The sequence below is a fragment of the Anneissia japonica genome, unplaced genomic scaffold, assembly GCF_011630105.1.
Source record: "Anneissia japonica isolate Jap-2015-1 unplaced genomic scaffold, ASM1163010v1 scaffold287726_len2788222_cov184, whole genome shotgun sequence".
NCBI lineage: Eukaryota > Metazoa > Echinodermata > Crinoidea > Comatulida > Comatulidae > Anneissia > Anneissia japonica.
In genome coordinates, this window is record NW_022705125.1 from 648,678 (window position 1) to 662,207 (window position 13,530).

The 13,530-nt window shown below is 33.9% G+C and overlaps 1 protein-coding gene across 1 annotated transcript; it reads left to right on the top strand.

Annotated features, from left to right (window-relative positions):
- Positions 1–518: 518 nt before the first annotated feature.
- On the top strand, positions 519–9,418 carry LOC117105230 (ADP-ribosylation factor 6). The gene is made up of 5 exons (XM_033246310.1): positions 519–752; positions 3,253–3,424; positions 6,339–6,442; positions 7,128–7,326; positions 8,260–9,418. Exons 2-5 carry the CDS (start codon positions 3,343–3,345, stop codon positions 8,400–8,402), a joined length of 528 nt encoding a protein of 175 aa, XP_033102201.1. The 5' UTR covers positions 519–752; positions 3,253–3,342; the 3' UTR covers positions 8,403–9,418.
- The last annotated feature ends 4,112 nt before the right edge of the window (positions 9,419–13,530 follow it).

Sequence of the window (13,530 nt, forward strand, 5' to 3'; positions counted from 1 at the left end):
CACCTCTCTTTCGAATTCCTGAATCCGCCACTGTTGATTTTCATTATAATTATTGTCTGGTCTACTAATTTATGATTGTGCAGTGAGTGAGTATATCCGAAATAACTAATGACATTTTTGTTAAATAATGGTTATTAATTTTTAGAGAAAATAATATTTCATGTATTGTATTATGAGGCATTAAAAATCATCTACAGCCCCCTCTAGAATAACGACGAAAAGCTGGTCAGAGGAGTAAATAAACACAAACATGTGCACGTCGCACACGTCGTACGTCACCACACCCGTATGACCTCATTGACTAAAGTTGAAGAGTGGATGAATTAATACGCATAATATTTTTTAATATTTAAGGCACTTTTTGAATAAATCTGTAATAATATAACATTATGATTGATTAAGACATAAAACTGATTACATGAAATAATAAATTATACTTTAATTGTTTTCTAACAATGATCTTACATGTAATTTACTTTTAATAAGCGGAGGTTTTGGGATTGTGTTGCCTGTGGTGTAAATAAACTTTCAACCGCCATCAAACGGAAGTTATGAGGGGTGGATACTGCTGTTGTTAAGAACCAAAGAGAGCACCGCATTGTATTTCTTATTGTGTTTTTGACAGTAGTTTTGCTCGAAGATGAAGTGAAGTATTCTTTTTTAAATATTCGTACATTTGCTTTCATCTGTAATCCAAAGAGCAAGATACTTTTTTCCGTTTTGTTTATTGAAACTCTCAACCCCGGAAGTTGGTAAGAATAGGGCACGCTTGTTTGAAACAGACACTTTAATAATTAATTTTATATTTGTATATTACTATTATTCTAGAAATGCAAGTGTTAGGATTGACAAAATTAATTCACCGTTGCATGTTTTGGTACAATTTTCTTTTCTATTCTTAAACCCACAGTAACTAAATAGATTTATTCTAGGCCTAGCCTAAAACGTAGCCTAGGCCTCCGCCATAATGTGGCATGCATGAAACCTTGTTGTTTGTTGGGCAAGCATGTACAACAGTCTGGGCTAGGCGCGGTCATGGCTAGGCCTAGCCTAGACCTACACTTTTAAACTCTAAACTCTGTGATACATATACTATATAACAGAAGAAAAGTTTAATAATTATACTGTATTCACAACAGTTAATCATTTGATTACATATGTAGGCCTACTGTAGTGTAGTGTTTTATACTTCACTTACACTAGGACTACAGAACAAAAGCGTGTGGGTGTACTCTGTTCCGTTTTGAGGCCTGCTTGGCCCTGTGTCATTGGCAATATGTTTTAGCCTCAATCTTGTTTTAAACGTTTCCCTTTGTTGCATTTAATCTCCAATAATTTAACCCTCCATTTAAAAGAAGAATGACGATTGTACTTTTTAAATTAAAAATAAAGAATTTTTTTCAATTTTACTTTTAGTATTTCCATTATTTAGGCTGCACAGTGTGTACACAAAAGGTTGTTGTAATTTTGTTTTACCATACGCACTGATTGAATTACGGATGAATCGGACAAAACACAAAAGCCCTGTGCTTTCCCTAGACCTATTAATTTGTGTTATTGTTTTATATATATTTTATAACACTGAACACTGTAAGTTAACATGTCTGTACACAAAATGTTGTTCTCTTTTCCCAATATTTCTAAAAATATTTCTCTATGATTACAGGCAATTTTGAGTAGTACTTAACCCTGAAAAAACAAGATTCCAGACTGTAAATAAGGCCTGTGTAGAAAATATGTCCTACGCATGAAAATTAGGCCTAGAAACCTCTCCACACATTTGAGAAAATAAGGGTTAATTTCTGCACACATTTTGCAAAAATTAGGCTTATCTCATTATATAAAAGACCAATGTATTATGCAGTCAATTCTGCGCACCTATTTTCCTAGTGATTTTGCACAAACTTTTAGCTATTTTCTGATGTATTGCAGCACAATTAAAATACTTTAGTAAGGACCAGGTTTGAGTATTATTACATGATTATTTGTTAATCTTTTAAAGTGGTGGTCTTCCTTTTGATTTTGATAAATTATTCTAGATTTTGTGAACATTATTGGCCAAGACCATGAATATATCATTGCAATGTAGATTTGTCTATTAATGGCTAATTATTAAAAGTAGTTGATTAGAGATCGAAGGAAATAATATATAATATAAGTCAATCTTGACGTCATCACTGCAACTCCCCAATGTTATTTGCCTATCCCCCACCGTCCACTAATTTTTCAAATTAGTGGAAGCTTGGCTTGATTTTTTTTAGGTTCTTGTGCAAAAAAAAAAATTCCTCATTTTTTTCGTCACCGCAAAGACATCGTGCACTGCGATAAAAATTGAATTGTAATTTAAAATTACTTTCATAAAACAAGGTTAATTAGAACCCGAAGAAAGCACAAATCGGCATACGCACAAAATATAAATACGCACACGGTATACTGATCATATCACTATAGCAACTGATGGCTGGTGTACAACACAGTTATAAAAACTAACATTAGAAGACGGCGATAGACTTAGCAATTAGTAGAGCATACATCGTGCACTAGCAGAAAATTATTATACTTAGGTTAGATTTAATTCATTCAAAATTTCCTTCGGCCCTTGCAGGCCCTCAGGAAATTTTTTCAAGCATTAAATCTAACCTTCGTATAATAATTTTCCTATAGTGTACTATGCGGAGCTCTACTAATTGCTTATTATTATTAAGATTTCTTTTTTAACATTGTTGTGTAGTATTATAAGTGCCCAAATTTGAAGTTTGTAAATATGTATTTCATATTGCTTAACAATAAATGAAATCTGAATGTTACTGTACTGTACAGATACATGTTAAGTTGTCATCGGTGATCAAGGAAATAAAGAGTTTCACTATCTTGTTTGGAAATGAGCTACTATGAAAAGTAAAAATTTTTCAGTATGGCAAAACTAGTAGTGAAATTCTTCTGTAAAATGGAATGTGTCAAAGTTCATTTCATTTGACAAATGACCAATAGGGAGGTTTGGATTGCACGATGATGGTAGGACGTACTGTAGAACGTAATGACGTCACTAAGAGTCACCTGCGTATGCGAGAATGTTAAGTTCTTCTCGTCAAGTGGATTCTAGAACATAGTTTGGCCAAATCTACATATGCAAAGAACGTAGAACGCTTGGTAGGATGGTCACACATGAGTGATTCCGTCACGCTAATCGAAATCTCCCTATTAATAATAATGGATGTTATAATGTTTGTGTTTGTTATATTTTGTATATAGAAGCATCCAGTGATACTAAGCCGAGTTTGCATTTGAGGACCAACTCAACCCAATCGACATATTTGGCAGATTAACAACATTCATGCCAAAATGGGAAAAATATTATCCAAAATTTTTGGCAATAAAGAAATGAGAATCCTAATGCTTGGATTAGATGCAGCTGGAAAAACAAGTATCCTTTCTGAATATTAATTAGGAACTTTAAGATTAGTTTTGTCATAATCTATAAATTTCTGAAAAAATGAAGTACAGTTGAACTTGCCTATGTCGAATCCAAAATGCCATTGAAAAGTTTTTGGACTTAGATAAAATTTACAGATTGCTAATTAATGAAAAACACAACAATTTTGCATGTAATATAAGATCGACCTCGAAATTTTTTGAGTTATTAAAGCAAAGTCGACTTAGGTAAGTTTAACTGTAATTACAAAGGTATAGTATGAAGTGCATGGCCAATAAATAATAATAGATAAGTTAACACCACAGCTGCAGAAACAACTACATTAAAAAAGGGTTAGATTTAGGTAAATTTTCATTTGAACCCACACCTAATTGTTTAGACGAGACTTTTTTATACATTGTTTAGCGAATTCGCCGCATGCCTATTTTTTGGCCAATTTAGCGCACCCGGTGCCATGAAAAAATGTAAATGTTAGAAAAAAAATTAATGTTTTACTTTATTTTTATTACGTCTGCCTCTGCCTTGAAATCTAAAAAAGATTGTATATTTCTTCCTAAATTACATAAATTTTAAGCATTTAACCATTCTATTACCGCAATGTTTGCATTCACCAGTAAAATATTTTTATTTTCTCCTCCATCTGGATGTTTTTGGCAAAGCTATTTGTTAAAGAAAACAAAATTTTATTTTTATTTTTTTTTTTCAACCCTACTCTGACGATCTTTAAAAAAAACAAATTCACAAAACAAGGTACTGTATAAAAAGTGCTTTGCCTTATTTTAGATGTGTAGTATATTCTCATTTGGTGACACATTTTCATCTTCCATCTCATCATCTCCAATCAGCACATTAGTTGTTTATATGCCATATTATTTTTTTTTAGTTGTATTTGGTCACACATCACATTATCCACTTTCTCCAGAAATCATTTAGATTACCGTAAAGGCTCGAATAAGCTGCGCTTACAACATTTTTGGAGGATTCAGTGCTGCGCTTATTCGTTTTAGTATTGTAAACATTGTATTCAAAAGTTTTTCTCAAAGTGTTTGATTACACATAGGGTAATATAATACCCTCGACTAAGCACCGCAGCGCTTATTCGAGAGCGGCGCTTAGCAAACAAATTTGGCTTGGTGCCGAGCTTCTTCAAGCATTTACGGTATTGCCATTTTGGCAGAATTGCTTAAAAAATGCTTTGTTCTTCCCTTTGTCAATCTATTTTGACTTCAGGAAAGAAATACATTCTGTACAGTAGTGTTTGAAGTTGAAATATATAATTTGCATGAACAAAAGTTGCCAGTACTTTAATAATTATGTGCAATACAATCTATTGCCAACCATTGAATTGGCTTAAATAAATAAAAAATATCATCATTTTTTTGAAGATTTTAAGGGGATTAATTAAATTTTTTATGGGCCAAATGTAAAAAAAAAGATGTAGGTGCTATAGATATAAGTAGTAGTATTATTTAACATGAAAGTGTTAATAATTAGCTATAATAATATTATGAATAATAATGAATACATCCATCATGCTGGTATCTGTTCCAAGGATTCTTTAGAGTCTATGTTAAATCCAAAATTTGTAAAGTAATACTAATAGAAATGTTTGAAATACACACGTGATGGCTGTGAAACTTTGTGGTCACATAACATTTTCAGGAAATTAGTTTCATAGAGGGCGGAGTCTGAAAGAGGAATCGGTACATTTCCCATGGGGCCTCTTGTCCTTGTTGACCTTGAGAAGTGAATTTTTTAGCAGATTTAAGTGAATTACTTCCAGGAGAATATGGTAAACATCAAATACTGTTCAGTAGGCTGGTGGTGATAACTGGGAAACCATAGAGAGGTTTAATTCTAAAGATCACTCACAAGCTCCACAAGCATCCGAAATAATTGATAAAAAATTAGATTGAAATAGTGCAAAATCTTTCCCTCAAAACAGTTTTTGCATTCTGCAGTGTTTTCGACCAGCATATGATAAACAATTAAGAGATAATGTTCTATGCTATAATAATATAATGTCTCGCAATCTTTAGATAGAAAGGTATTATAATGTACTGTATATGGCAGAGAACAGCTTACCTCAGTTGGCTAAACTGTGTGTCCGCTGAGCCAAAGAGATCTCTAGTTCCCCCTGGTTGGCGATCTCTAGTTCCCCTGGTTGGCGATCTCTAGTTCCCCCTGGCTAAATTCAATTCCCAAATGGTTGCAAATTCCAAGCCAATATTTGTTACTGTACATATTATTTATTATTGGGTGATGCAAGTTATGTTTGCCTCTCTGGCCATGCTTAGTACCAGTACTAAGTGTAAGTGGTTACCTGCTAAAAGGTGATTTTTTTGGTGTCTGTTAGATTACATGCATGGCTAGGTATACTCACCAGGGTGCTGATTTGATTGTGTCTTGTGCATGATTAATCCACTGATTGGTGGAAAAGCACATTTTAACCCGGAAAATGAAGTTTAATTGTATAATATGCCAGCTCTTTTTTTTTAAGTATCTAGAAACACTTGATCCTGTGTTTCTAGCTCTTTTATAAGTTGAAAGCACCTACAGTAATGTGGATACAGGTACGCAGATGCTTAACTTAGCATTGTAAGCTGAGGTTCATGCACACTTTAAGCATTGAAAACTAAAACTTCAATCAAATAAACATGAATACCAATGTCATTGCTATAAAAATATTCTTGTTTACTTCCTGTAGTAAGTATTATTTAAAACATTATAATAGAAAGTACTATTATTTTTGTTATTACTGTAATGTATATTTTCTTAACATGTACACTAAAACTGATGGAAAAAGATATTGACAAAAAATATAAAAGAAAAAGCAATATTTATTTTGTTTATTGAATCATAAACATGTTCAGTGCTGTGATATATTCCTTAATCTTTTATCCAGCTATTCTCTATAAATTAAAATTAGGGCAGTCAGTAACAACCATTCCAACAGTGGGTTTCAATGTGGAAACAGTTACATACAAAAATGTTAAGTTTAATGTATGGGTAAGTGTACTTTACTGTTTTATTTAGACATTTCCTTATAGAGTACAGCAACACTTGACTGGCTTTTATATAATGTGTGTTGAGATTGCAATGAAAAGATATAAATTATTGTAAGATTATTAACAGGTTTTGGGATTCCTTTATTAGGCTTGCCAGCCCAGTACCAGTGTACTGTACTGTTGCTAATGTTAAACTGAGTAATTTGCATAAGAATGAGGCAGTATTGTACTGTATACTTTAGTACAGAGAAGTCCTAATACTTTTACTCATAACTTTGGCAATAGTATGTCTTCTCATTTTAGAGCTTATAATCTGGAGAATATGAATATAATTAATATAATTAATATAATTTTCATGTTTCAGTCACTGATGCTGGTTTTGGCATGTCAAGCCCCAATATGAACGTGTTCTACTTTATGTGTTCTGGCTTATATTTGACACCTTTCCAAGAATCTTGCTACTCTGTTAAAGACATTTTTTCAGAAACAGTGTAATAACCTGTATTAGCTAATAGCTGGTTCCGTTACCTCTATTCTCCACTTCTCAGTCAAAAGCCAGGCACTTGATGCAGTAATGTAACATAATTAACTTCCTTTTCTATGACCGTAATTCCTGTGTATAACCATAATTTCCAACACAGATTCTTCCTGGTGAAAAAATACAGTTGAATTGTTTCTCATTACAGGATGTTGGTGGTCAGGACAAAATTAGGCCGCTGTGGCGACATTACTACACAGGCACTCAAGGCCTGATTTTTGTTGTAGATTGTGCCGACAGAGATCGAGTAGATGAAGCAAGGCAAGAACTACATAAGATAATCAATGATAGGGAAATGAAGGATGCAATTATCTTAATATTCGCAAACAAACAAGATTTACCGGAATGTAAGTAGATTACCGGTAACTTATAATTTTGTCGTCTTGTGGCCAACTTGGAAGCTGAACCTTCGCTCAGTCAGCTGGTGAGATTCGCAATGTGTGTGTGTGTGCTGAACTGTGGTCTTTACATAATGTTGGTCAGCTGTTTAATTCCGTCTGCTGCTCTCCTTCCTTTTGTCGTCCTAGGTAGAGTGCTGTAATGGAGGTTTCTGTAACGCATTGTCTTTGAAATGAGACATCCATTTTGTTGTTGTTGCAATTGTTGTCGTTGCCATTGTTGTCCTTCTGTTCCGAATACCGTAAGCCTTGAGGTCTTTGACGTGCACATGATCCGGATTCCACACAAGACCAATGCATTAAATGTCTTATCCAAAGGATCGTGTGCCATTGAAACTTGTATTTGAGCTCTCCAGCTGAATCACAAGGAGAGCAAAAGATAATATAATAGTAATAATAATAATAATAATAATAATAATCATAATCATAATTAAAATAATCATAATCGTAACCATATCATCATCATCATTGTCTTATGGGGTGCATATTGTGGAAACCTCTATGATCTTAACATTATTACCCCTGGTCATTGGATCAAGCAAATATGGAACACATTCCATAATGTTGCAGCTGTAATGTAGTGCATTTTGTGTTTCAACCTACCAGGTACCCACCTGTACTCCAGTCCTCGGTAGAGAGAGACTACCGTAGGTAAAGTGCCTTGCCTAAGGACACAAGCGAAATGCACAGTGAGGGGTTGAACGTCCAACTCAAGGTTGAGAAACAGAACTGCAAATACTGCGCCAAACCTCTCTGTCTACCACCATTTTAGCTGACTGATCTAAAGCTGCTATCTATTCTACCTTTAGGTTGATTTTTTTGAAGACAAATATACTTTTTAAAATGTTTATTATATAATATTTATTGCTATTCTTTTTGCAGCTATGAAACCACATGAAATTCAAGAAAAATTGGGCCTTACACGTATACGGGATCGCAACTGGTTTGTCCAACCATCGTGTGCAACTACAGGTGATGGTCTTTATGAAGGTTTGATGTGGCTGACTTCAAATCACAAATCTTAATGATGTCTTTTTTTCTTTATCAACCTATGTACATACAAATTATTTACATGAGTATAGTGGAGAGATCTATGGAGAAGTACGTGACTGAAAAAAAAAACACCAGTGCGTGATGTTTCTGCTCCATGTGCAAATGTCCAACCAAGTTATTTATAATTGGACCTCTACATATCCACAACCTAAGAATAACTTTAAATTACTGAACTATAAAGTGGAATTAAGGTGCATTTAAAAAAGCCAATTATACTTCTCTCTGCAAATTATAAACATATTTATACTATTAAGAAATCTGGCCAAATTAATGGGCTGGATTTTGAAACTAATTTTCATTGCAGAAAACACAACATCAATATGTCAGTAGAAATGTAATAATTTCAAATTGATTTACTTAATCTTTTTGGAATATTAATATTAATCTACATGATCAGTTTTGATAAATATTTACTATATGATGTTTATACTTTTGGTGATTTTTTTAAAGTATAGCATTTTGGGACTACTGTGAAGCTTCCTTTTGACTTGACAACTACAATAAATATTGTTTATATGATTTTCAATATTTGAAATCTGCACCAAAGATGTATACTTTAATTTCCCCTGTACCCAGGCGTTTTAATCTGATAGTTAACATGATGTTCATAATACTGTGGCCCCGCCCCCTTTCTGCTACCCAGGGACCATATGCTGTGCCATAGGCGATATTGCTATTAATTTTATGATTGAGTAATACCGGTAATAAGTTACAAATCTTCTTTGTTAAGGCCAAAAAAAATAAATTTTTATGTTGGTCACGTTTTGAAAAAAAAACCCCCAAAATTTTTTTTTTTTAAAAATCAATAATGTGTTTACATTTAAAAAGTATAAAATACACAAAATAATACAACAAATTTGGATTCGCATCACGTACCATCCACCAAAATAGGCTAGGCCTTGGCCTCCTAGCCTACAGTCCTAGCCTGTCCATGGCTATTTCAGCCTTATTAGCTCATAAAAAAAATATTGTTCCTTGTAGTAAAAAATTTCGTAAAATTTGGGTCGGTCGGCCAACACAATTTTTTTTTTAATTTGGCCTAATTTATCACGATTTGCTCATAAATTCATGTCATAATTGAAAAAAAAATATTTGAAATACTGTACATTTTCTACCACATAACTATTGATATCTAACTTTTTATTCCAAAATTAAAAAATAAATTCAGTATGAATTCTATATTTGAGGTGAACATGACCGTACTTCCATAACAATGGGTCACAATATTGATGAAAGGTGAAATTATAAGAAAATTTGAAAACATGGACTGTATACGGAGTGTAAAGTACTACAAATATGCGCACTTATTCTTTCTCCTATACACTGATTGCTACCCGGAAATTGATTCAGAGTGTAAATCCTCAGAATATAAATATTCGCATATCTGACCTCGAGAATGTTGTTTTCTGAGTAATTACCATTGGTTGAAACTGCAATGCCTGAGAAACGTGACCAGTCCAAACCTTCTAATCATTGTAAAGCTTTTGCTGATGACTTCAGTCAATTGTCAATACAGTAATGTAACATCATTAGTGTTACCTTACAGCATGTCCACACTATCAAGAGTTATGTAACAAATTTGTATGACATCATCATGTCTATATTAGTGTGGTATGACATCATCATGCTCATATATGAGCAAATCACACAAATGCTATACGGTAATCACTTGTAATTCCTGTGGCTGATGCTGGCTCCAAGTTTTGCTTGGAGTTCAGTCAGATATTAACCCAACAAATTTCATTTGTTGGGTTATTCTACTCTTTAAGGCCAACTCGGACAGTGTTGTACGGCACAGCCTGATGTGATGTATTGTCAGATCAGAGACAGCCTGTAGGTCGTCGTGAGAATATTAAACATGTTTAATATTGTATGACGCGATTATCCCCGGTGCAGGCCTATTGCGTCATCATTTAACTCGCACAGACACAACTCGACAAGAAATCACATTATTATTCTTATATATTACTCTACCAATCTGGTTGATGTTGAAGTACCATAGAAATGACATTCATAAAAGCCAACATGAACTATATTATCATAAGCAGTTTTGGCACTCTGTGCTTCCTCTTCGTATACAAATATCTGTCCTAAAATGATGTATCATGTGCAGTAAAGCGACCTCAACGGGACAGTCCTGGGAGCAATAATAATTCTCATGCAAAATGGCCAACTTGTTATTACAGAAACTAGCAAAATGAACATGGCAAGGCTAAACAGGTGCAAATACATGTTGACAAACACTATTATTGAACATTTCTATTTTGAAATTATTCTGTTTTTCATTAACAAAATAGTTTTATGGCCTAGCTGAGTGCATATTGCCTCGAAACACTACAATTGTACAATGACACCTTTTATTTTCGTAGTTTTTGTTTTTTTCAAATAAATTCATTTACAATAGATAGCTATACAATTTTCTAGCCAATTTTTAGTGGTTTGTATACTCACTGTTAATATTAAGTAGGTATAGAAACCTTGAGCTGTATATAATGTGTTTAATGCCAATGTACCCATGCTTTCTCACTTTCTTGATCAATATTTAAGAGTCTCATGCAAAAAAATATATAAATAAGAAAATACAGAATTTTGAGAAAACATTTTTAAATTACATTTGATTTATTTAAATGTATCGTGTTTCTGATGTTGCTCAGATTCAAACCCATGTACTGTAAAATGTTAAGATTTGGCTGAAATCTTGTATTTTTTGTTTTAATTCACGTCCAAAAGGCTTAGGGATTTGTCTTTAGTTGTGGGATAAAAATCCTTGTATGTAGATGGTATGAATCCAGGAGCCTAGGATCGTAAGGATCTCCACTAATAAACTGATATTTTTGCTGTTGAATCTGCTGCAAATTTAAAAGGAATGTCAAGGCCGATTAATTTGATGCTTTTAGCTTTCATATAATGTATGTTTGATATTACAAATTTAGTGTGTAATTATTATAAATTTATTGTTTAATTTGTGGAATTTAATTTCAGGGTTTTAACAAGGAAATACAATTTGTATCAATAATTTATTAAGATTTTTTTTCATTTTTGTAATGCATTTATAAGGATATATTACACATAAGGTATGATTTAATAGTGGTTCTTCACTTCAAACAACATTTTTTTTTCAAATTGTGAATATAATTTAGCTACAAAAATGGATTAATTTGGAAGTTTAGTCCACACTATCAAGTTGAATGTGACCAATGTGTGTGATTTGCCCTTATATAGGTTTTGCTATGATGTCATCATGCCCAAATATGGGCAAATCACACAAAATTTTTTTGCATGCAATTTTATACAGTAGTGTGGACCAAGCCTCAATGTTTGCGTAAAGTTTGGCATGTCAGATTTTATTTTTTGTGTGCCATACTCTACAGAAAGTCTTTGATCAAACTTAGTCTGAATGTGTATGCTTCTTTCAGACATATCCAGTAAAATAGTGTCTTCTAGTGGCTGATCAAAGTTAGACAGTGTTTGACTTTATCGCACACAGTTTTGATAAAATTTGACAGACAGTAGTGAATGACTGATTTAAAGGATTAGCACAACATGCAGTATATTTAATCCACTATTGCGGTGATAATCTTGGTTGTGTATTATATGCATTGATTATTTAAAACATTTTTGTTTCAAAATGTTTGAATATTTTATTAAGAATTTGGGGATTCGTTTCAGTGACTCGTAGCATTATTGATTAAAAAGTTTAAAAAGTAACGTGATCTGTTTCAATTTTGTTTTCAAAACAAATACTGATAACAGTCGTTTGTTTTATAAATTATCCTTTATTCCAAGCAGGTGGCTGTGATGTGGTGTGTTAACCCCCTTGGTGCTTCTCAGCCCCTTCTCTCTGTTGTATAAATATACGTCGTTTCCTTTCTATTCATTGTATACTTCCTCGAATTGTCTGATTATTTTTTATACTGTACACATTATATAGATTGTATATGATTCCGATGAATTGTTGTCAAAAGGCAACACATTACAGTGCATGTGAATTATGAATTGGCTTCACCTAAACTGAATGATTTTTTCGCATGTAATTTGTTTGTAATGAATTAAGTAGTTATTGATGGATCAGAATAAAGGAGAAGTTACATGCTTAAAATGTGTGTTTTGTTGTTGAAAGTGTATATTTTACAAAGGCGGGTCCAGACAAAAATCTGGGTATACGCCATTTGACGTGCGAAGCTTTAGCAGGGAAAGGGGATGTGGGGTGGTGCTTGGGATTTTTGTACATGGAATTAAATTTAACATTAGCCTGTTTTGGAGTACTGTGCACCACTAAGATTTTCTAATTTGCATATGTGTGAAAATTCCACCACCTAGGGGTATGGGGCTCGACACCCCACCACCCACCCCCCATTCTAAGTGCATTTAGGATCTGCATTTTTCAGGACATCCATACAAACCTTTTCACATTGGCATGAGCTGGCAGTGTATATGCATCTATTGGTCTTATCCAAAACAACAGATTTACAGTGTTAGTGCATGATCTTGCATTGATATTTTAAAGTACAGTACTGTAGATGGAAAATTTGGCTAAAAGATCATAAATAAATAATCTGTAGTATCATTACATTCATGCGTGAGGTTTAGGTTTTCTTTTACTTTTTGCTCTGTTTGTTTTCAAGGCTGGGTGGCAAAAGCGCCATAAGCACTGAATGGTGACGCCGGCGCTAGAGACAGTGGCATATCTGGAAGTCTTAAAATGGGGATGCTACAGTGGCGGCGCCAGCTTGGGGAGGGGGGGGGAGAAACAGAGGCTGAAGCCCCCACCGGACAGGTAAAGGGCGCCCCGCCCCCAATTGGACAGAGCTCGTCGGGCAGTCAGACTAATATATAAAAATAGGCCCACGCCAAGCCAACACTTGTTTGTCACAATCAGAGTGTCATTTCTGGCCATCCAGATGTTCCTATTCTTAAAAAATCACTTCTGGGAGGGGAACACCCTCTCAAACACTTCCCCTAGCTCGGGCCTACGAGCCCAAGTCCCCCTGTCGAACAGCTCAGTTCCCAGAAAATATATCCTAGAGAATGAAGTGGGTGGGTTGATGGGCGCTATTCGCAAAATAAGGTGATTTTTAACTACTTGACCGTGATTTTGTG